This window comes from Scylla paramamosain, chromosome 9 (assembly GCF_035594125.1).
Source record: "Scylla paramamosain isolate STU-SP2022 chromosome 9, ASM3559412v1, whole genome shotgun sequence".
NCBI classification, from domain to species: domain Eukaryota; kingdom Metazoa; phylum Arthropoda; class Malacostraca; order Decapoda; family Portunidae; genus Scylla; species Scylla paramamosain.
The window spans coordinates 16,663,336-16,687,500 of NC_087159.1; the positions used below are offsets into that span (position 1 = coordinate 16,663,336).

Genomic DNA, 24,165 nt, shown 5'->3' on the forward strand with positions numbered 1-24,165 from the left:
CCCTTTCCCTCCCTCACCCTTTCCTGTCCTCCTCCCTCCTCTCTCCCTCCCCTCCTTCCCCATCCCTCCTCATTTCCTCCCTCCCTCCCACCCACCTTCCCTCCTTCCATCTCTCTCTCTCTCTCTCTCTTTGTGTGTGTGTGTGTGTGTGTGTGTGTGTGTGTGTGTGTGTGTGTGTGTGTGTGTGTGTGTGTGTGTGTGTGTGTGTGTGTGTGTGTGTGTGAGAGAGAGAGAGAGAGAGAGAGAGAGAGAGAGAGAGGAGAGAGAGAGAGAGAGAGAGAGAGAGAGAGAGAGAGAGAGAGAGAGAGAGAGAGAGAGAGAGAGAGAGAGAGAGAGAGAGAGAGAGAGAACAATCATGAGGATTGCTAAGTAGAATGAGAATGAAAATGGATAGAAAGAGCATAGCATAAATGCAAAGGAAATGGATGGAGGAAAAACAAAAAAGGACTAGAGGACAGGAAAAGAGAATATTTATTTCTCAATACTTCCTCTCTCCCTTAAATTCTTTACTCACTCCTCACCTTTGTTTACTTATATTTATTCCTTCTACTTTCTCCCAGTCCTCCCATCCTCTTCCTTCACCCTTCCTCAACTTCCTTACCCCATGTACTCTCCTTCCCTTCTTCTCCCTTCCTCTTTCAACTTTTCTCAAACTCACTCACTGTTACCTTCCCTCCCCCTTATCTGTTAGAAATAAGGGACAAGGGAGTGATAATTCGCTCTCTCTGCCCCTTATTCCTTTTCTATCATTTATGCTTCATCCTTTCTCACTCTCACTTATATAATTCCATTTTCATTTACAATCAGTCTCATTCTATTTAGCAATCCCCAGGATTGTTCTTACAGAGAGAGAGAGAGAGAGAGAGAGAGAGAGAGAGAGAGAGAGAGAGAGAGAGAGAGAGAGAGAGAGAGAGAGAGAGAGAGAGAGAGAGAGAGAGAGAGAGAGAGAGAGAGAGAGAGAGAGAGGAGAGAGAGAGAGAGAGAGAGAGAGAGAGAGGACGAGAGAGAGAGAGAGAGAGAGAGAGATACAGTATACAGCTCTTGACTTAGGCAGGGTTTACTACATGTTTATGTGTGGCAATGATGGTAGGTAAATGTGACTGATACTTGTCAAAGCAGTGTGAAACTCAGGGTGATAATGCACAAAACTTGGGATGGTAAGAATTTACGATTAGGCGTGAAAACTTGAGGATCGTGAAACTTAGATAGTGTGAAACTCAGGAGGGTAGTGTAAAATCTAATATAATAAATATCATATTACATCTAGTCTTAAACAATCAATATGAATATACCATCATTTAAAGTATGTACAGAAAAATTACTTGTCTGAAAATTATGCTTCCCATCAATATATATATTTCCTACTTTCCCTTTCAAAGTGTGCTGTTCCTCAAGGACTACCACTCAGCTTCTGGACCACTCACTGATAGTGCATATGTGACTGACAATCCAACCTTTCCTCCATCAATGGTCTCTCGGCTCAAGACAGCAAACAGGGCAGCAAAGAATGTGATTATGTTACCAATGAACTCTAGACGTGTTGCGAGCCACCTGAATGTAAGGATAAAAAAATTAAAGTAAAAATGTCTTGATTACTCACCACATAGGTAGTTCATGACATTAGCATTTCATATAATACTGAAATATGATATAAATTCAGTACAAAATATATCTGAAAATAAGTAAATGCATTATTCATGGAATCACATGAACTATTAAATGTTTTTCTTCCCTACAGCCTGAAATCTTTCAGTACAATGATATGGGTTTAATTAAGTGATAATAGTGAAGTACATATTGAGTGAGATCTTCATAAGCACAAATTTCACATGACTATGATAAAGTCTAGATGTATATAATTTCAGTATCTTACCTGTTTGAGATGACACTTGGGTAATAGCAAATCTGATTTAAGTCTACTTTTAATTCTGAGGCCTTAATAAACTGGTCCTGCCTTCCATATGCCCGGATAGTAGAAGCTCCTGAAATAATATTAATTGTATAAATGAGAGAGAGAGAGAGAGAGGGAGAGAGAGAGAGAGAGAGAGAGAGAGAGAGAGAGAGAGAGAGAGAGAGAGAGAGAGAGAGAGAGAGAGAGAGAGAGAGAGAGAGAGAGAGAGAGAGAGAGAGAGAGAGAGAGAGAGAGAGAGAGAGATGAAGGCTGTTGGGCATAAGGATTATAATAAGACTTGTGAAATATACATTTTGGAATGATGAAGTTTCAGGGAAGTGTGAATAAAGTAGAAGTATTGGAGGGATAAAATAAAAACTGTCCCTTTCAGAATATAGACCAAGAAAATCCAAACTTTACAAGAACACCTGGGGATGAGATACCCTGACTGAGCAGGCAGCAGGTGAATCTTCTTATTAATGAACCAAAGTGATCACTATAGGAGATTTCTGTGGTCTATGAGTTTCGACATTGTGAAGAGTGAAGACTTTTTATTTTTAACTCAAATTTTAACTTTTGTAATATCTTGTCATCAGATTTTGGAGATGGAAATGGCAGATGAGGGTTTTAAAACTGAGTATCAATTCTTGCATTAGACAAATACTTTATATTTAGGAGAACTACAAGTTAAAATGGTACCCATACCTAACCATAATAGAATGTAATGGCTTGCCATTCATTCAATTTATGTTGCTAATTCTCATATGTTTTAATTTCCACTCACCTTGAATGCTTTCTTGGAAATGAGAGTATATTGGAGACCTAGACACAGATTCCAAACGCTTTAATTGCCTGGAGGTTGACACGTACACAATCTGGGAACAAATTCCTTTTAATATTATTTGTTTACTGTAGCTGCAAAAGAAATTTAGTTATTTATTCCTTGAGAAGTATCTATTTCAGATGATGAGTTTAGCCTGTTATGTATTAATCTTTTTTCATGTGAATACATGTTTCATGCATGAAGTTTAAAAATAATAAATAAAATAAAATAAATTAATAAACAGGTTACCTGTATAAAGACGTAAATGATAATAGTAGGAATCATTACCACGACAAAGATATGGGTGGCATAGATGATTACTGTAAAAGTTGACAGAACCTGCAAAGAAATTCAAAATAAAGTTATTGTAGAAAATGCAATGAATTTAAATTTACTATTATGTAGTATATATAACATTTTGATATAGAAAGTGATTTATCTCAAAATGTATTAATAATAAAGAAAACTTTTATGTTCTGGAAAGCAGCATGTTGAACAAGCACTTCAAGTACACATAAAAAGATTGCATTAGTATGCATAAAGTACAATGCATACAAAATATAGAAGATACTGAGATTACAGAAAATATGAAATATCCAAAGAGTGTGCTGCTGCAGGTACTAAAAGGAAGCTATTATGGGTAGTGGAACAGGTAAAGATGTATGGCACAAATTATATACTCACAATGCTCATTTCTGCTTCATAGATCTTTGATTCTAAGGAGTTATTTGCCCAATTTTCCAAAGAAATATGGTATTAAATTTTCAAGTTACTAAATTTTTCTGCTCCCAATGATGCTTTGATTCTCACCTTTTACTAGAAAACTTTTTTTTTTATTTATTTATTTATTTTTTCATCAAGTTTTTCTCAAAGAAATTTTCAAAATTAACCTTCACCCTTGAAAACGGATTTTGTTTACTTACTATGCTATTTTTACTCACTCAAAAGCCTATTTATAAGAAAATAGTTTTAACAGTAATATACCTGGGGCATAATTTCATATGTACTTTAGGAAGTGTGGGAAATATGTGCAATATTGTTGCACATGATGTAGAAAAATTTTAATAATTTTCTTTTGTCTTCTTAGAGAGAGAGAGAGAGAGAGAGAGAGAGAGAGAGAGAGAGAGAGAGAGAGAGAGAGAGAGAGAGAGAGAGAGAGAGAGAGAGAGAGAGAGAGAGAGAGAGAGAAAAGGCTATTTATCAAGACTCAGCCATTAATTATTCATTTGTGTATGTAATGACTAAAAATAAATTTTGAATGTTCCCCAATGTACATGCACAACAGTGTTTAAAGAGAAATGTGCAATAACCTGTGTATAAATCACAAATAGATGGCATTAAAAAGTAAATAAATAAATAAAAAAAATAAAAAATCAATTATCTCCTGTTAGTTCACTAATCAATATGCATATAGTAAATGTTAATGATGGAGCTTTAAAATAAAAGCAAGATTAATCAATATTTCATAAACTATCAAATAAAAAGTAATTAAATACACAAACATGATCATTATACACACACACACACACACACACACACACACTTGTTAGAAACAAGTACATTGAGATATAAGAATGGAGAGAAGAAACTATGAAACAGATATAATAGATAAGTGTATAAATGAACCCAAACTATTCTTTAGACATATTAATAAGATGAAGAAGGAAGGTGTATCAAGATTGAAAGTTGAAGGAAAAATCTATGAGGATGCACAAGACATGGTGGAGGTTATGAACAATAGTTTCAGATCAGTATTTTCTGTGGAAGGGATAAGTTGGTGAGGAATATACTAAGTACAGTCCCAGTCAGTTATGAGGGAATACTTAAGATGATGGAAGAACTTGATGTAAATAAAGCAAATGGTCCAGATGGAGTATCAAACTGGATATTGAAGGAATGTAGAGAACATCCAGCTGATAAAATTCAGTCTAGTGGTGACATCACTATCACAAAGAGGAGTACCAAAAGATTGGAAGAGCAAATATTACACCAGTATTCAAAGGAAGAAATAAGGAAAACCCACTAAATTATAGACGAGTGTCCTTGACTAATGTTGTAGGAAAACTATGTGAAAGAACAATAAAGGAAAGATGGATGGAACATATGGAAAGAGATAAAGTTTTGGTAAATTGTTAATTTGAATTTAGGAGGGGAAGATCATGCTCCATGAACTTATTGTCCTTTTTATTCAAGGGTAGTCAATACTGTGCTTGAGAGAGATGGATGGGTGGATAGTGTCTACTTAGACTTGAAGAAACTTTGACAAAGTACCACACTGAAGATTGCTATGGAAGATAAAAATTTATTGAAAAATTGGAGAAGACTGCTGGAGTGGATGAAGGATTATCTGGATGATAGAGAGATGAGAACTGTAATACATGACTAAAATTCATCTTGGCTGAAAGCAACTAGTGGTGTCCCACAGGGGTTAGAGTTGGAACTGATAATGTTTGTAATATATGTGAACGACATAAATGAAGAAATAGATAGTTAAATGAACTTATTTGCAGATGATGCTAAGCTGATGAGAAGGGTAGAAAATGTAAATGACTGTATGGTACTGCAAGATTATTTAAATAAGATAAATAGATGGAGTAAATCTTGGCAAATGGAATTCAGTTTAAGTAAATGTAAAGTAATGGAGTTTGGTAAGACTAAGAAAAGAATATAATACCATTATAAGATGGATGGTGTGAAGTTAAAGAGGTTAAAAAGAGGAAGTGGATTTGGAAATAACAGTTACTGAAAATTTGACTCTGGACAGACACATTGATAAAATTACTGGAGATGATGAATTTGTGAAAAGAAGTAAAAATGGCATTCTCATATTTGGATGGAGTGATAAAAAAGTTGTTGATTTCCATGATAAGACCAAGATTGGATTATGTGGCAGTGGTGTGGTCTCCTCATACAAAGGGGAATGTTATAAAATTAGAAAGAGTACAAAGAGCAGTCACTAAAGATGGTTCCGGAGTTGAGCAAGTCAACCTATGAAGAGAGATTAAAAATGTTGGAAATTCCTACCCTTGAAAATAGGAGAAAGAATAGAATGATAAATGGTATGGAAAATGTGGACAAAAAATGTTATACAAATTTAGACACACAGGGTACAAGGGGACACAGTAAGAAGCTGAAGTAAGTTAACTGTAGATGAGACATCAAGAAGTATAGTTTTCCTCATAGAGGTGTGAAAAAATAGAATGAACTCAGTTAAGATGTTGTCAGTGCCATAACTGTCCATGCTTTTAAGACTAAACTGGATAGATATAGAGATGGGATACTGAGATTACTCCCCTCCCGTAAACTACAACTAAGTAAATACAACTAGGTAAACACACACACACACACACACACACACACACAATATATATATATATATATATATATATATATATATATATATATATATATATATATATATATATATATATATATATATATATATATATATATATATATATATATATATATATTTTGCCAATGACTTAATACACTGATAACATTCTAGCTGCCAAAAAGCTATGTATTATTTGTATAAGATCTTATTTAGAGTGTTGTATGGCACTCAGGTACTTATGAATTATGATTTAAGTTAACACTAGAACTTCTTGATTATCTTGCTGAGACAGAATGTTGTCTATCAAAAACAGAACTTGCCTCCAATGCACACCAGATTACATCGGTAATATAATATGGTAATCCAGAGTCAACTGCATCCATGTCCTTTGAAAATCTGTTAGTGATGCGGCCAACAGGATTTCTATCAAAAAAGGTGAGAGGGAGCCGCATCATATTCAACAGGAGATCGTTGTGTATGACTTTAGCTGCTTTCATCATGCACTTCATGGCATACGCATCTCCTAGCAAGCCCCCCAGTGCTGAAATACGCAAAGCCTTTCATCAGACAAGAGCAACAATGAATGTGCATTACTAGATCAGGTGTTCACAGAGTAGAGAGTATGAAGAAAGGTATGAAAAAGATAAATGAGGAAGAAGCTTAATGTCAGCAACTAGAGAATAACATAAAATAATGGTAAACAAAGTAAACAAACGACAAAGCTGTTGCTGAAATACATCAGTACAAATGTTATATATCTTTTAATAATTAATATGTAGAATGTATTAATTAAACTTTAAAGCATGGTAACAGATGAATACTTGTAGCATGAAAACATCCCAGAGCCAGGCACTATAAATGTACACTAAGACTTGTTGAAACCACATTTTTTCTTTTTATGGATCAGGAAATTCCCCCCCTCAAAAAAAAAAAAAAAAAAAAAAAACTCATGATACCATTCTCTAAGAGATAATAGGAGTAGGAGAACTGAAAGAGATGCTGATTCATTTCCTGAAGTGTCTTGATGTTATCCTCTTTAAACAGATCAAGTTGTAGGCAAGAGAAATGCAATGAGACTTCCAATAAAAGGAATGAAAAAGTGAAGGTACTGGCTAACTCTTTGCATTAGTAAGATTGACAGAAAAGGGATGAGTAAGTAAAAAGTCTTGTACAGCTAGACCATTGGAGGAGATAGGTATGCAGTTAGGAAGTTCAGGAGAGCAGTAAATAAGTATATAATTATAGAATATAGTAAGACAAGTAATATTATGGTAGTGAGTTAAAATAATCAAGACAGTCTGTTAGAGGAGAGGAATTGATGAAATGACAACCTTTTCACTCCATTTTGTTTGGGAGGGCTAAGTGAATCAAACTTCCCCATATTTGAGTGCAGGACTCCACAAGTAGAGAGATAAGATCCCTGTATAACATAAGCAACTGAGAAGAAAAATAGAATTGGCAGAGAAAACACAGAACACATAATTTCATGGAACCTGCTTAATCAAGAGAAGGGATGTGAAATTTCAAGTAAAGTTTTTGGTGAAGATCAATCTGAATATGTTCAAGGCAGTGAAGGGAGATAATTTAGTGTCCCTGAAGGTGAGGGAACAGTTCTCAGGATGATTGTGTTGAGTGGGTAAATAAACCCATTAAGTTTTTGAGGCATTGAATAGCACAAGGTTTGCCCTGCCCCATTCAGAAATTACAAAATCAAAAGTTGGGTAGGTATTCTATGGCTTCTCCATGTGAAGCGTTTAATTTCTGCTAACTTAGGCATCTGGCAAATCATACTGAGAAGTTCTCTGTAAATGTGTGTTTCAGGCTTATCTTTGCTTTTTTTATATTTTTTTTATTGGGCAATATCATTTGCATATATAGAACACTTGCATTGCCTCTCCTTTTTCTATGATATAATATTTGAGTTTATCCTGTATAAACAAGTCAGAGTACATAGGACATCACCAGGTCAACCACAGGCACACAAAAAAGTGATTACCCATGCAATGAAAGTCTCCATACACTATTTGGTCTGTGGAGCAGCAGGTGTATAATATGTTTGCATGAAAGATCTAGTGAGCAAAAAGTAAGCTTATCCTTGGTACTGTTAAGGTGACTTTTGGATGCACACTATATTCTGGTTTCGACTTCTCTCCATGATTGATAAAAAGCAAGAGCTGTACTGAATTAATATCTTCACGAACTCCCAGTGCCTATATATATATATATATATATATATATATATATATATATATATATATATATATATATATATATATATATATATATATATATATATATACACACTGGTACCTTGAGTTTAATTCATTCTGTGACAAAAGAGATCGTAACTCAATTTTTCTTGTATGTCAAATAAATTTTCCCCATTAAAAGTCATTGAAATGCCATTCATCCATTCCTGCCCCCCAAAAAAAATCACCCCAAATTTTTTGCTACATGTTTTTGAATACAGTAAACTGTTGATATAATGAAACTCTGTTTACCAAATTTCGGGTATAATGACGACTTTAAAGATATCATACACTCATTTTATGTTATGAAACTTCACAAATTAAAGCATATTTCAAAATTACTGTATGCTTGCTTTATACTATGTACATCCTAGGTCATAAAATGCTAAAGAGTTGGCTGAAACAGTCAACTGCATATTTGAGAGATGAATTGTGGCTGTGTAACAGCCTGTGAACAACTCCAACAGTGGCTGATGATTCAATACTCTCTCTCTCTCTCTCTCTCTCTCTCTCTCTCTCTCTCTCTCTCTCTCTCTCTCTCTCTCTCTCTCTCTCTCTCTCTCTCTCTATATATATATATATATATATATATATATATATATATATATATATATATACTCGTATATAAAACCACAATTCTCTTTCTCTCTTTCTGTGTATTTACCTAGTTGTAATTTACATGGCCTGAGCTACACTTGTGTGGTCCCATCTCCATATCTACCCTTGTCCAGTTTTTCCTTAAAGTTGTGCACACTCATTGTCGATACTACCTCCTCACTTAGCTTGTTCCAAACTTCTAAATTTCTCTGTGGGAAACTATATTCCTTTATCTTCCTTTCCTTAGTTTTTTGCTGTGTCCTCATGTGAATATGGTATTTCCTTCTTCTCTTAGCAGTAGTTTCTCATTATCAATTTTTTCCACTCCATTCCACAATTTATCTATCAGTATCAAATCTCCCCTTTCTCTTCTTTGTTCCAATGTTGACAGATTCATTTCCTTTAACCTGTCTTCACATGTTAATTCTTCCAGTTCTGGAACCATCTTCGTTGCCATCCTCTGTATTCTTTCTAGTTTTTTCATATGTTTCTTCTTGTGGGGAGAACATACTGATTCAGCATATTCCAGCTTTGGTCTAATTATCTCTCTCATCATATCTTTATCCATGTAGTGGAATGCTGTTCCAATATTTCTCATCAATCTATATGTATCTCTGAATATCTTTCTACATGCTTCTCCAACCGTTGACTATCTTGTATTGTCACTAGCATACCTTTTCTTTTTGTACTTTTATTATTTCTTCATTTCCATTTTACACATCCATTTTGGTCTCTTTTCACTTTTTTCCAATTTCCATTACATGACATTTTTTTTCATATAAAATTCCACCTCCCATTTCTTACTCCAGTCCCGGATTTTATTCAGATCCTCTTGTAGAATTTCAGTCTTTGCTGTTTATTATATGTCTTTGTAATTTTGCATTGTCTGGAAACAAACACAAAATCATTTTCAGAAACCCTATCTCACTTTCATATCGGTCATTTTCATTAAAGCCATCAAAGTTCATTTAACTTCTGATGGGGTCTGATAATAAATTGGCCATTTTTGTTTTGAAACTTGGGCCCATTTGGGTGGAGCCCTGAAAACTACAACAATTTCCTTACCTACACGACCACACTCACTTGCTCAGATCCTACAAATCACATCTCTAGGTATTCCTGAAGATGTTGTCCTCTTACAGGTTTAGGTAATTTTTTTTTTGTGTGTGTTTACTTAGTTGTGACATACAGGAAAAGAGCTATGCTCATGCTGTCCCATCTCCATATCTATTTTTATCCAACTTTGTCTTAAATTAATTTATCATATTTGCTTCAATGACTTCCCTGTCCATATCATTCCAGACTTCCACAGTTCTATGTGGGAAGTGGGTTTTCTTAACATCTCTTCTACAAATATCCTTTCTCAGTTTTCTCCTGTGTCCCCTTAAGACCCTTGTATCCAACATCACCAAGTCCTTCCTATCCAACTTTTCCATTCCAGTCATCACTCTGTACAGTGTGATCAAATCAACTCTCTTCTCTGTTCTAATGTTATAAGTGTGTGTGTGTGCATGTGTGTGTGTGTGTGTGTGTGTGTGTGTGTGTGTGTGTGTGTGTGTGTGTGTGTGTGTGTGTGTGTGTGTGTGTGTGTGTGTGTGTGTGTGTATTTACCTAGTTGTGTTTTACAGGAAAAGAGCTATACTTGTGCTGCCCTGTCCCCATATCTGTAAGCATCCAGCTTAACTTTAAATTCATGAATATTTGTTGCTTATACCACTGTTTCATCTAAGTTGTTCCATATTTCTATGCTTCTATTTGGGAAACAATATTTCTTGATATCTCTTCTACTTGCTGTTTTCCTCAATAACTCCATGTCCTCTTGTATCTCTTGAGTCCCACACAAATAAGTCTTCTTTGTCAACTTGATCCTTACCCTTTAAAGCTCTGTATGTAGCAATCTGGTCCCCTCTTTCTCTTCTCTCTTATAATGATGGAAGCTTCAATCTCCTTAATCTTTCTTCATAGGTTAAATCTCTCAAACTTGGTACTAATTTGGTTGCAGCTCTTTGGATCCTTTCTATTTTTCTTATTTCCTTTTTATTATGGGGTGACCAAGCAATTGTGGCATATTCCAGTTTTGGTTGAATCATATATTCCATCAACTTTTTCATCATCTCTTCATCCATGTAAGCAAATGGGGGATTTTTCCCCCATCTATTTTGTTTACATGTTTTCAGGAGATAAATTATCTCTTATTGTAATTCCCAAATCTTTTTCTTCTTTTGTTTTCTCAATTTCCACTTCTCCCATGGTGTAGGAACTTGTCAGTCTTCTTTTACTTTTTTCTAATTCCATCACCTTGCATTTCTTTGCATTGAATTCCATTTCCCATTTCTTACTCCATTTATATATCTTATTTAGATCTTTCTGTAATATTTCACAATCCATATTGTTTTTCAATCTTTTCAATAATTTTGCATCGTCTGCAAACAGACTTATATAACTGTTAACCTCATCCACCATATCATTGACACAGACCAGAAACATTACGGGGGCTAAGACTGTTCCATGTGGGACTCCACTTGTAAATCTACACCATTCTGATTTTTCTCCCTTTATTACTGTTCTCATTTCTCTGTCCCTCAATAAGTCAGTGAGTTGCCTTGCAAACCCCCTACATTTTTAATTTTCCATAGCAGTTTCTGGTGTGGTACCTTATCAAATGCTTTTTTTTTAGGTCTAAATAAAGACAGTCTGGCGAACTCCCTCTCTCTTGAATTATATCAATTGCTCTATTATAAAAGCTCACTAAATTCGTGACACAAGATCTCCCACTTCTGAAACCAAATTGTCTGTCAGTCAATGTATGTGTTTCTTCTAAATATTCCATCCATTTGTTTTTAATTATTCTTTCTGCTATTTTTGCCACCACACCTGTTAGGGACACTGGTCTGTAATTCAATGGATCTTCTTTACTACCTCCTTTAAAAATGGGCACAATATTGGCTCTCTTCCAGTCTAGAGGGATTTTTTCCTTCTTTAAAAGAACATACTAAGGTATTGTGTGTACTTCCTGTCAGTTGTTCACAACATTCCTTAAGTATCCAGTTGGGCACTCCATCTGGTCCTTCAGCCTTACTTACATCCAATTCTTTCATAATCTTCTTAATTTCACTTATGTCCACCTGTATCTCTCTCATCATAATATCTCTGTGCCATGCTCTTTCTCCTTCAAATTTGCTTTCTTTAGTGAAAGCACTTGTTCATTAATTCCACTCGTAACTGTGTATCTTCATATGTAACATCATCTTTCGTTAATTTATCTATTGTCTGCTTGTTTTTCATCTTCCCATTCACATATCTGAAGAATAACTTCGGCTCATCTTTGCATTTGTTAACTATATCTTTCTCATAATTCCTTTCTTCATCTCTCAGGATTCTGGTATATTCGTTTCTTGCCTTCTTGAATTCTTCCCATTTCTCACTTCCTCCTTTTTTCTCCATCTATTTCATGCTGCTTCTTTTTCTTTTCTTGCTGTTATGCATCTCGTATTAAACCGGCCTTTTTTCTTTTTCACTTCCTTTATTTTGATCTTTGGTACATATCTACTGACCCCTTCAATATATATTTCCATGAATATATCCTATTTTTCCAGCGTATTACTTGCCGAGAAGAGTTGTTTCCATTTAGCCTCTGCAAAATATTCCCTCAACCTGATAAAATCTGCTCTCCTGTAATTATATCTCCCATTCTTGTAAATTTCATTCCTGTTTTGTATTGGACCACTGCCTATACTGAATTCAATTAACAGATGGTCACTTTTACCTAGTGGACACTGATAATTTATTCCTTCAATGATGTCCATTTCCTTTGTAAACAACAAGTCTAGCCTTGATGCCTCTTCATTACCCCCAAATCTTGTATTTTCTCCAATCCATTGGGTCATAGTATTTGTCATTATTAAATTTAGAAGCATATATCCCCATGACTCTTCTCCTCCGTCTGTGGTCCACTCTTCCCAGTATACCTTGCTGCAATTAAAGTCACCCATAAGTGTTATATTATTACCCTCTGCCAGTATTCTCTCCAAACTAGTATCTCTTAACAATAATTTATAATCCTCTTGTGTCTATACATTCATCTTTGGGGCTACATAAGCCATTGCAAAATCTCTTCTTTGTTCTCCTTTCCTTTTTGTTTTAATTCTAATTACCTCTGCCATTCCTTCTCCCATTTCGACATCTTCCACTGTTATACTCTTCTTTGTAAGTAACATGACTCTTCCCCCTTTCTTATTATTTCTATGTTTTATCCACACATTATAATTATTATTACTAATTCTTATATTTTCTGTTCTCATTTAGTTTAACTTCAGTAATACCCATGATGTTGGGCTGCTTTATCTTAATATAATTATTCAATTCTCATAATGTTGATACTAAACCATTTATATTTGTATATGCCACTGTCCACTTTATATTTTTCCATACGTTATTTACATTTTATTCTTTTTTTGTCAGATACCACTTCCTGAGTCTCTCATCTTTTACCTTCCAATAAAACTTTTTTTTCTCTTCCTCTGTTCTGTTCTTGTTTTTTTGCCTTTGCTTCTTTTATTAGATTGTTTACCTTGAGTCTTTCCTCCTCATTCATGTCCCTCTTTATCCAAACTTTCCTGCATTGCCCTATCTTGTCCAGTTTCCATGCATTCAATATCACTTCCATGGCTGTTGTTTGTGCCCTAAATTTTACTTTCAGTGGTCGCTCTCCTCCTTCTGTATACTTGCCCAGTCTATGTATTTCCTCAATTTCACTTATCCAGTCCTCACCTTCTCTTTGTATATTTCTTACAATGTCCTCTGCTACCCTTTTTTGTTCTTTTTCCCTCTTGTATTGTACTGGCTCTGTTTCCTCTTTTAATTCATATATAACAATACACTTCTTTTTGTCCACTGTGTCCCTTACCATTGATTCCTTCTGTTTGATCACCTTCAAAATTTCCTTACTTAAATCTGTCTTTTCCTTCTTTTGCACTTCTATGATTTCTGTAAAATTAACTTTTTCTTCCTCCAGATTTGATGTTCACTTTTCGTCCCTATCACTTCATCTTTCTGTTTTTTTAACAATATCATTGTTTCCCTTCAATTTTGTTTTTTAGATTGGCACATAGTGATTTCAATTCTTTGTTTTCCTCTTCCAGGTCATGATGTTTTTTTTTTTTTTTTTTTTTTTTTCACTCTTTCAATGAGGTCACTGATCATCCCCTCCATTAAAACCACTTTCATTCCTTGCATTTTTCCATGTAGTTCAATGTCTTCCTCAAATCCTGGGAATGGTGATCCTGTTGGCAACATTCCACTCCCACCTATGGCGTCCGCCTTGCTGGAGCTTTTACTCATTTTATCATGTCTATTATTACTTAAATTTTCCCTTATTTTTTATTTCTGGAGACAGGACAACTTTACTTGAGCACAGCTCCTACCTGGGAACACACTCTAAGCTTCGAGTGGTGGCCGTGGTCAAGCAAGTGTATGTGTGTGTGTGTGTGTGTGTGTGTGTGTGTGTGTGTGTGTGTGTGTGTGTGTGTGTGTGTGTGTGTGTGTGTGTGTGTGTGTGTATGTGTGTGTGTATATGCTTATGTATGAGGGGCACCAACCAAGGGCATAAAAAAAAGGACCACACACTGAGATGCTGATCCCCTAAAAGGGGTCCAAAGTAGTTGAAAATGGAAGAATAAGTATCATGAAACCTCTCTCTTGAAGGAGTTCAAGTCATAGGAAAGTGGTAATACAGAAGCAGGCAGGGAGTTTCAGAGTTTACCAGAGAAAGGGATGAATGACAGAGAATACTGGTTAACTCTTGCATTAGAGAGGTGGACAGAATAGGGGTGAAAGAGAGAAGGGAGTCTTGTGCAGCGAGGAAGTGGGAAGAGGGGAGACATGCAGTTAGCAAGATCAGAAAAGCAGTTAGCATCAAAATAGTGGTAAAAGGTAGCAAGAGGTGCAACATTGAAGTGATGAGAAAGAGGCTGAAGACAGTCAGTTAGAGGAGAGGAGAGGAGATGATGAGACGAAAAGCTTTTGATTCCAACCTGTCTACGGGAATGGTATGAGTGGAACCCCTCCCAGACATGTGAAGCATATTCCATACATGGACAGATAAGGCCCCTGTACAGAGTTACCAGCTGGAAGGGTGAGAAAAAATGGCAGAGACATCTTAGAATGCCTAAGTTCATAGAAGCTGTTTTAGCTAGAGATGAGATGTTAAGTTTTCAGCTTAGATCATGAGTAAAGGACAGACTAAGGATGTTCGGTGTAGAAGAGGGGGACAGTTAAGTGTCATTGAAGAAGAGGGATAGTTGTCTGGAAGGTTGTGTCGAGTTGATAGATGGAGTAACTGAGTTTTTGGGACATTGAATAATACCAAGTTTGCTCTGCCTCAATCAGAAATTTTAGAGAGATCAGAAGTCAAGAGTTCTTTTTTTTTTTCATGTAGGAGGGGCACTGGCCAAGGGCAAAAAAAAAAAAAAAAAAAAAAAAAAAAAAAAAAAAAAAAAAAGCCCACTGAGATGCCAGTCCCAGAAACGGGTCCAAAGTAGTAGTCAAAAATTGAAGGAAAAGTGTCTTGAAACCTTCCTCTTGAAGGAATTCAAGTCATAGGAAGATGAAAATACAGAAGCAGGCAGGGAGTTCCAGAGTTTACCAGAGAAAGGGATGAATGATTGAGAATACTGGTTAACTCTTGCATTAGAGAGGTAAACAGAATAGGGGTGAGATAAAGAAGAAAGTCTTGTGCAGTGAGGCCGTGGGAGGAAGGGATGCATGCAGTTAGCAAGATCAGACGAGCAGTTAGCATGAAAATAATGGTAGAAGACAGCTAGAGATGCCACATTACACCAATGTGAGAGAGGCTAAAGACAGTTAGAGGAGAGGAGTTGATGAAACAAAAAAATTTTGATTCCACCCTGTCTAGAAGAGCAGTAAGAGTGGAACTCCCCCAGACATGTGAAGCATACTCCATACATGGACAGATAAGGCCCTTGTGCAGAGTTAGCAGCTGGGGGATGAGAAAAACTGGCGGAGACGTCTCGAACACCTAACTTCATAGAAGCTGTTTTAGCTAGAGATGAGATGTGAAGTTTCTAGTTCAAATTATAAGTAAAGGACAGACCGAGGCTGTTTAGTGTAGAAGAGGGGGACAGGTGAGTGTCATTGAAGAAGAGGGGATAGTTATCTGGAAGGATGTGTTGAGTTGATAGATGGAGGAATTGAGTTTTTGAAGCATTGAACAATATCAAGTTTGCTCTGCCCCAATCATAAATTTTAGAAAGATCAGAAGTCAGGCATTCTGTGGCTTTCCTGCATGAACTGTTTACTTCCTGAAGGGTTCGACGTCTACAAAAAGACATGGAAAAGTGCAGGGTGGTATCATCAGCGTAAGGGTGGATAGGACAAGAAGTTTGATTTACAAGATCATTGATAAATAATAGGAAGAGAGTGGGTGACAGGACACAAGTGTTAATAGATTTAGAAGAACAGTGACTGTCTACCACAACAGCAATAGAATGGTCAGAAAGGAAACTTGAGATGAAGTTACAGAGTGAAGGAGAGAGGCTGTAGGAGGATAGTTTGGAAATCAAAGCTTTGTGTTAGACTTTATCAAAAGTTTTTGATATGTCTAAGGCAACAGCAAAAGTTTTACTAAAATTTCTAAAAGAGGATGATGAAAACAGTGAGGACAGTGAGGGCATGGAAAACAACATTATGAAGAATATTAATAGGTAGCATGAAGTAGTCAGAGGGTAGAGAGGGAGGAACAAGCCCTGAATCATCCAAGTTAGAATTTTTTAGCAAAGGTTCAAGCAGAGTCCAGCTTTAGAGATAGATGTGATAGCAGTGGTGCCATCTGGTTGAAATAAAGGAGGGAAAGAAGAAAAAGCAAAGTTATTGGAAATATTTTTGGCTGTCAGAAGTCATGAGGTGAATTCCTGTATTTTCCTTTTTTTCCAAAGCCTCAGAAAATGAGCTTGTTTCTTATAAGGCTTATAAGAGGTTTGGGGCAGTGGCTAGTGGTAAGTCTATGGCGACGTCTCATCCCAGAGTGCCTGTTGTGACGTTGGAGGCTATGGAGTGTCATCAGTGGCCTTTAACCCTATTGTCTGCACCTTTTCTGTATTTTTGCTCTTCCCTACCAGTGGCTCATGTATTAAGTACGAGTAAACATCACCAGACAAAACAATATTCTGTGGGTCACCTCGAGGTGAAAGGCCCCAACATATCGTATGGCACCATTCCGTCCGATTACCTAAGAAGTAGTACATATTTTTACATGCAATGTTGGCCATGATTTTTCCTAACACCATTGCTCATATCTGCTTTCTCCACATCACTATTGGCATTTCACATAACATATTCTGCATATACACACACTGTGAAAACTGTAGCAGCCACCCTTTGAATGACATTATGCAGAGGAAGAGAGGAAGCTGGACATGTCACGGTTATTTATTTATTTTTTTTATGTAGGAAGGACACCGGCCAAGGGCAACAAAAATCTAATAAAAAAAAATGCCCACTGAAATGCCAGTCCCTTAAAAGGGTCAAAGCATTGGTCAAAAATTGGTGGATAAGTGTCTTGAAACCTCCCTCTTGAAGGAATTCAAGTCATAGGAAGGTGGAAATACAGAAGCAGGCAAGGAGTTCCAGAGTTTACCAGAGAAAGGGATGAATGATTGAGAATACTGGTTAACTCTTGCGTTAGAGAGGTGGACAGAACAGGAGTGAGAGAAAGAAGAAAGTCTTGTGCAGCGAGGCCGCGGGAGGAGGGGAGGCATGCAGTTAGCAAGATCAGAAGAGCAGTTGGCATGAAAATAGCGGTAGAAGACAGCTAGATATGCAACATTGCGGCGGTGAGAGAGGGGCTGAAGACAGTCAGTTAGAGGAGAGGAGTTGATGAGACGAAAAGCTTTTGATTCCACCCTGTCTAGAAGAGCAGTATGAGTGGAACCCCCCCAGACATGTGAAGCATACTCCATACATGGACGGATAAGGCCCTTGTACAGAGTTAGCAGCTGGGGGGGTGAGAAAAACTGGCGGAGACGTCTCAGAACACCTAACTTCATAGAAGCTGTTTTAGCTAGAGATGAGATGTGAAGTTTCCAGTTCAGATTATAAGTAAAGGACAGACCGAGGATGTTCAGTGTAGAAGAGGGGGACAGTTGAGTGTCATTGAAGAAGAGGGGATAGTTGTCTGGAAGATTGTGTCGAGTTGATAGATGGAGGAATTGAGTTTTGAGGCATTGAACAATACCAAGTTTGCTCTGCCCCAATCAGAAATTTTAGAAAGATCAGAAGTCAGGCGTTCTGTGGCTTCCCTGCGTGATATGTTTACCTCCTGAAGGGTTGGACGTCTATGAAAAGACGTGGAAAAGTGCAGGGTGGTATCATCAGCATAGGAGTGGATAGGACAAGAAGTTTGGTTTAGAAGATCATTAATGAATAATAAGAAGAGAGTGGGTGACAGGACAGAACCCTGAGGAACACCACTGTTAATAGATTTAGGAGAAGAACAGTGACCGTCTACCACAGCAGCAATAGAACGGTCAGAAAGGAAACTTGAGATGAAGCTACAGAGAGAAGGATAGAAACCGTAGGAGGGTAGTTTGGAAATCAAAGCTTTGTGCCAGACTCTATCAAAGGCTTTTGATATGTCCAAGGCAACAGCAAAAGTTTCACCAAAGTCTCTAAAAGAGGATGACCAAGACTCAGTAAGGAAAGCCAGAAGATCACCAGTAGAGCGGCCTTGACGGAACCCATACTGGCGATCAGATAGAAGGTTGTGAAGTGATAGATGTTTAAGAATCTTCCTGTTGAGGATAGATTAAAAAACTTTAGATAAGCAGGAAATTAAAGCAATAGGACGGTAGTTTGAGGGATTAGAGCGGTCACCCTTTTTAGGAACAGGTTGAATGTAGGCAAACTTCCAGCAAGAAGGAAAGGTAGATGTTGACAGACAGAGCTGAAAGAGTTTGACTAGGCAAGGTGCAAGCACGGAGGCACAGTTTCGGAGAACAATAGGAGGGACCCCATCAGGTCCATAAGCCTTCCGAGGGTTTAGGCCAGCGAGGGCATGGAAAACATCATTACGAAGAATTTTAATATGTGGTATGAAGTAGTCAGAGGGTGGAGGAGAGGGAGGAACAAGCCCAGAATCGTCCAAGGTAGAGTTTTTAGCAAAGGTTTGAGCAAAGAGTTCAGCTTTAGAAATAGATGTGATAGCAGTGGTGCCATCTGGTTGAAGTAGAGGAGGGAAAGAAGAAGAAGCAAAGTTACTGGAGATATTTTTGGCTAGATGCCAGAAATCACGAGGGGAGTTAGATCTTGAAAGGTTTTGACATTTTCTGTTAATGAAGGAGTTTTTGGCTAGTTGGAGAACAGACTTGGCATGGTTCCGGGCAGAAATATAAAGTGCATGAGATTCTGGTGAAGGAAGGTTTAAGTACCTTTTGTGGGCCACCTCTCTATCATGTATAGCACGAGAACAAGCTGTGTTAAACCAAGGTTTAGAAGGTTTAGGATGAGAAAAAGAGTGAGGAATGTACGCCTCCATGCCAGACACTATCACCTCTGTTATGCGCTCAGCACACAAAGACGGGTCTCTGACACGGAAGCAGTAGTCATTCCAAGGAAAATCAGCAAAATACCTCCTCAGGTCCCCCCAACTAGCAGAGGCAAAACGCCAGAGGCACCTTCGCTTAGGGGGATCCTGAGGAGGGATTGGAGTGATAGGACAAGATAAAGATATGAGATTGTGATCGGAGGAGCCCAACGGAGAAGAAAGGGTGACAGCATAAGCAGAAGGATTAGAGGTCAGGAAAAGGTCAAGAATGTTGGGCGTATCTCCAAGACGGTCTGGTCTGGTTTCATCAAGCTATCAGATGATGATTAGGAAAACTGAACCTACCATCAAGTTAAAAAGAACATTGCTGCATCTCTAGAGCATAAATTGGTTACAGTAGACTATACATAAAATATGAAAAATAAATAAATAAATAAATAAAAGTAAGTAAAGATTTTCTTTCCATTTCTTCAACTTCTTATTGTTCCTGTAGTGTTGATGGCATTGGATTATCAGATACTGTCTTAGAATCAGCACATTTCATTATTTTATTGGTATGTGACATGTAACAATACAAAAATATGCAGGTGCTGATGAGTGACAGTAACGTAAAGCTTGCCTGTGTAACAAGGGAGTGCAGGGAGACAAGGAGAGCAATAATTTCCTTTGAATTAGTAATTCATTTATGTTCTTCATTAATAGCAATGTCTCGTGACACCACAGTAGGTTTAGTTTGATAATATCTACTGATGGGAACAATGGTTTCACTTTTCATCAAGGTGGAAGCTTGGGGTTGCACCCTCTATTTTTATAGTATGTAACACACACACACACACACACACACACACACACACACACACACACACACTATTATCATTATTATTATTACTATTATTATTATCATTATCATTATTATTCAATAATGTAGAGAGAGAGAGAGAGAGAGAGAGAGAGAGAGAGAGAGAGAGAGAGAGAGAGAGAGAGAGAGAGAGAGAGAGAGAGAGAGAGAGAGAGAGAGAGAGAGAGAGAGAGAGAGAGAGAGAGAGAGAGAGAGAGAGAGCATTATGAACCTGTAGGTAGATGTTATGAATACTACTGTGGGTTTGCAATGGATGAATACCTGCTTACTTAGCTAAGCGAATTTTAGCCACACAGAAAAAATGTTACCAGGATCTGTGCCAGGGATCCAACTCACATGTATCCCACCAAACACTTTCCCCAAACTCTGTCCTTTTGAAAGTGGTTCCATTTAGTAGTTGAATTAAAATGCAAAACAGGCAACAGTAAAATTATAGTTTAAAAGTAATTATTTGTGATTGTAAGGAAAAGAAATGAAATTCATATGAGATGATCAAGACAGTGATTGCTTCTACAACTTTGCAGAATCTGTTGTGATTTGAAGCCACTTAGATATCAAAATAAATTTTGAAATGGATGTTTGTTGTATATTAAATGTTTTTTATTTATTTTTATTCCATTTCTCTCTCTTTCTCTCTGCATAATATATATATATATATATATATATATATATATATATATATATATATATATATATATATATATATATATATATATATATATATATATATATATATTACTGTCAGACTTTATACATTTACTTATAACTTTATCAAGAAAGAAAACCTTAGTTTTACAGAAACAAATTATCATAGTGCCTAGTTGCAATAAGCTGTACAGCATTTCTGAGCTGCTATAGCTCAAGCTGCTACAGTTACAATGAGGGGAATGGCAACTGTTTTCAGACAGATGTAGGGATGGGAGGCTTGATTCCTCATCTAACGTAGAATCCAGTGATCTCATGAGCTTTCCCAGGCACAATCCTGCACACAGTAGTTTTATCAGTCAGTGTCAGCAAGGGCATGAACATTAGTTCTACACACAAACATATGTGTAACAAACACATGTACAGTATTTTTCTAATTAGGAATTCCATACCCTGATTAGCAAATAGCACAGAGGACAGGCCATTGTAAGAGGAAAGCTCAGTGAATAACTGCGGGTATATCACAGAATCTTCCTATCTGAGTAGCCTTCTCAGTGGAAACTGAACATCAACACAAAGTTACTAGCAGTGTTAGATGGAATTTAGATGTTCTGCTGTATGAAGACAAGTTCACTCTACATATCACATGCCCTTCTAAGCTAATAAAACTATGATAAAACCTTTATAATTATTACCTATATAATATATCCATATAGCATTGCAGGCTAATAGCCTTTTATCAGCAGATAAATCTATAAGTATACTTTTACTTAAGTGATGCATACCTATACAACATTGCAGGCTAACAGCCTCTGTCAGGAAATAAATCTGTAACCTTTAAATAAATGGTATAATATATCCATATAGCACTGAAGGCTAACAGCCTGTGTCAGCAAAGAAAAGTATAGATATACATTTACATAAACTATATATACATTATATGCATAAAGCATTGCAGGTTAATAGCCTCTGTCAGCAAATAAAAGTGTAATGAATATACCTTTACACTGGCTACATAATATAACTATATAACAATGCAGGCTAACAATCTTTGTCTGCAAATAATGCTAGGGCATTCCCTGTCTATATGCAGGATTTAATGTGTAGTGTATAAAAATTTATCCTCTGATCTATCATATCAGTTCCTCCCTTAGCAAAATCATACAATTTATGTATGGCTGGCTTTCTTGCACCATCATCTTTGGTAATTCCTAATGTTATAGGAGGGACTGTACTGAGAAGCAATACTGTTTTCTTACCATTACTTTTAGTGGATACAGTAAAATCCCTCTCATCCGGCATTCGAGTATCCGGCACATTTTTTTCCCGAGCCTTAAAATCAATAAAAAATCAATGTGTACTCGTAAAATCGATTAAAATTCCCGTGCAAGGCATACTTTGTCCCCTCGCCACCAGAGCGCACTGCTTCGCATCACCCGCGGCCCACTGCACTGTGTTTACTCAGTAACTCAGTCCCGTGTGTGCACTGTTTATCGCCTGACACCTTCATCATGCCTAAAGTTGTAGAAAAGAGGAAGCGTGTTGTGCTTACACTTAAGCAGCTGATCAGATCAGCTGCTGATTAAGATCAGCTGATCTTTGTTATGGTAAGATGCGTGAGTGTACGGTGGTGATTATGGACATAATTTCACTTCTATTCAAGTATCCGGCAATATTCAAGTATCCGGCATGTCGGCGGTCCCATTGATGCCGGATAAGAGGGATTTTACTGTACATGATAATTCAGTCCTGTACACCTGGTATGACCTCTTCCCTTCCAGTGACTGCCTTTATCTGTTGGTATGCCTTTCCTCATGCAACCTACAGTACCTATGCCAGCAATACTTTATGTATGAAGGCACTCAAAACAACTTTAGGCTGGTACAGTCTGTCCAGGCTACCACTAAGGTCTACAAATTCTTGTATCTGATTTACAAGAACCTTCACAGTTGGAAGTGAGCCACAGATGTAGTGGGGTCGAGGTTCTCTGGACCTAAGTATACTATCATCCTGAAGGTGAATGGAATTCTTACCATGTTCACTAATCTATACAACAGGCCACATTACCAGATGAGCTATGGGAATATAAAATCTCGTATGTAGAGAAATCCATAACATGGGCCAATAGTATGGAAGATAGACCATGATATTTTGAGCTCTGAGAAGGGAAAAATTCCAAGAATCAAAATCATGGGACAGCCACACTTTCATTCATAGCATGAGAGTAATATAATATATATATATATATATATATATATATATATATATATATATATATATATATATATATATATATATATATATATATATATATATATATATATATATATATATATATATATATATATATATATATACAGTAAAATCCCTCTCATCCGGCAATCGAGTATCCGGCAGCTTCAAGTATCCGGCACATTTTTCCCCGAGCCTTAAGATCAATAAAAAATCAATGTGTACTCATAAAATCAATTAAAATTCCCGCGCAAGGCATACTTTGTCCCCTCGCCACCAGAGCGCACTGCTTCGTGCCACCTGCAACCCACTGCACTGTGTTTACTCAGTGACTCAGTCCCGCGTGTGCACTGTTTATCGCCTGACGCCTTCATCATGCCTAAAGTTGTAGAAAAGAGGAAGCGTGTTGTGCTTACACTTAAGCAGCTGATCAGATCAGCTGCTGATTAAGATCAGCTGATCTTTGTTATGGTAAGATGCGTGAGTGTAGGGTGGTGATTGTGGACATAATTTCACTTCTATTCAAGTATCCGGCAATATTCAAGTATACGGCATGTCGGCGGTCCCGTTGGTGCCGGATAAGAGGGATTTTACTGTGTATATATATATGGAACGATTTGTTATCTTTTCTTATTTTATGGGGTAAATAAAATAAAAAAAACATACAAAAAAATGCAACCTGACAAGACCCCTATCTCCAACAAAACATAAGGGTATGATCACACTACAAGCAGAGCAGAGCGGAGCAGAGCAGAGCGGTTAGTAGCGGCATTAATTTTGATATAGTTTTTAATGTATAAACGCTTGGCTGTTCACACCACAAGCGGAGTGGCGCAGCGCGGAGCAGAGCAGAGGAGAGCGGCACGCTCGGGAAATTCGGAGGTATTTTTTTGCTGCTCGCTGCTAGCGGTCCTCCGCGGCTCCACCCTTTGATGAGCATGGCCAAGAAGCTATCAACAAAGGTGAGTTTTTAT

General features: G+C 37.1%; 1 protein-coding gene across 7 annotated transcripts in view; it reads right to left on the reverse strand.

The window, feature by feature from the left end:
- The window catches only part of LOC135103692 (multidrug resistance-associated protein 1-like), a 117,539-nt gene that overhangs the window by 16,727 nt on the left and 76,647 nt on the right, over positions 1 to 24,165 (reverse strand). For 6 of the 7 annotated variants that reach the window (XM_064010271.1, XM_064010272.1, XM_064010265.1 and 3 more), the window contains 4 exons: positions 2,964 to 3,053; positions 2,676 to 2,766; positions 1,874 to 1,982; positions 1,425 to 1,551 (listed from right to left, as the gene is read on the reverse strand). In XM_064010271.1, the coding sequence (XP_063866341.1) occupies positions 1,425 to 1,551; positions 1,874 to 1,982; positions 2,676 to 2,766; positions 2,964 to 3,053 (417 nt within the window). Of the gene's footprint in view, positions 1 to 1,424; positions 1,552 to 1,873; positions 1,983 to 2,675; positions 2,767 to 2,963; positions 3,054 to 6,371; positions 6,593 to 24,165 lie in introns of all 7 variants that reach the window. The other variant, XM_064010266.1, reaches the window with a different exon arrangement.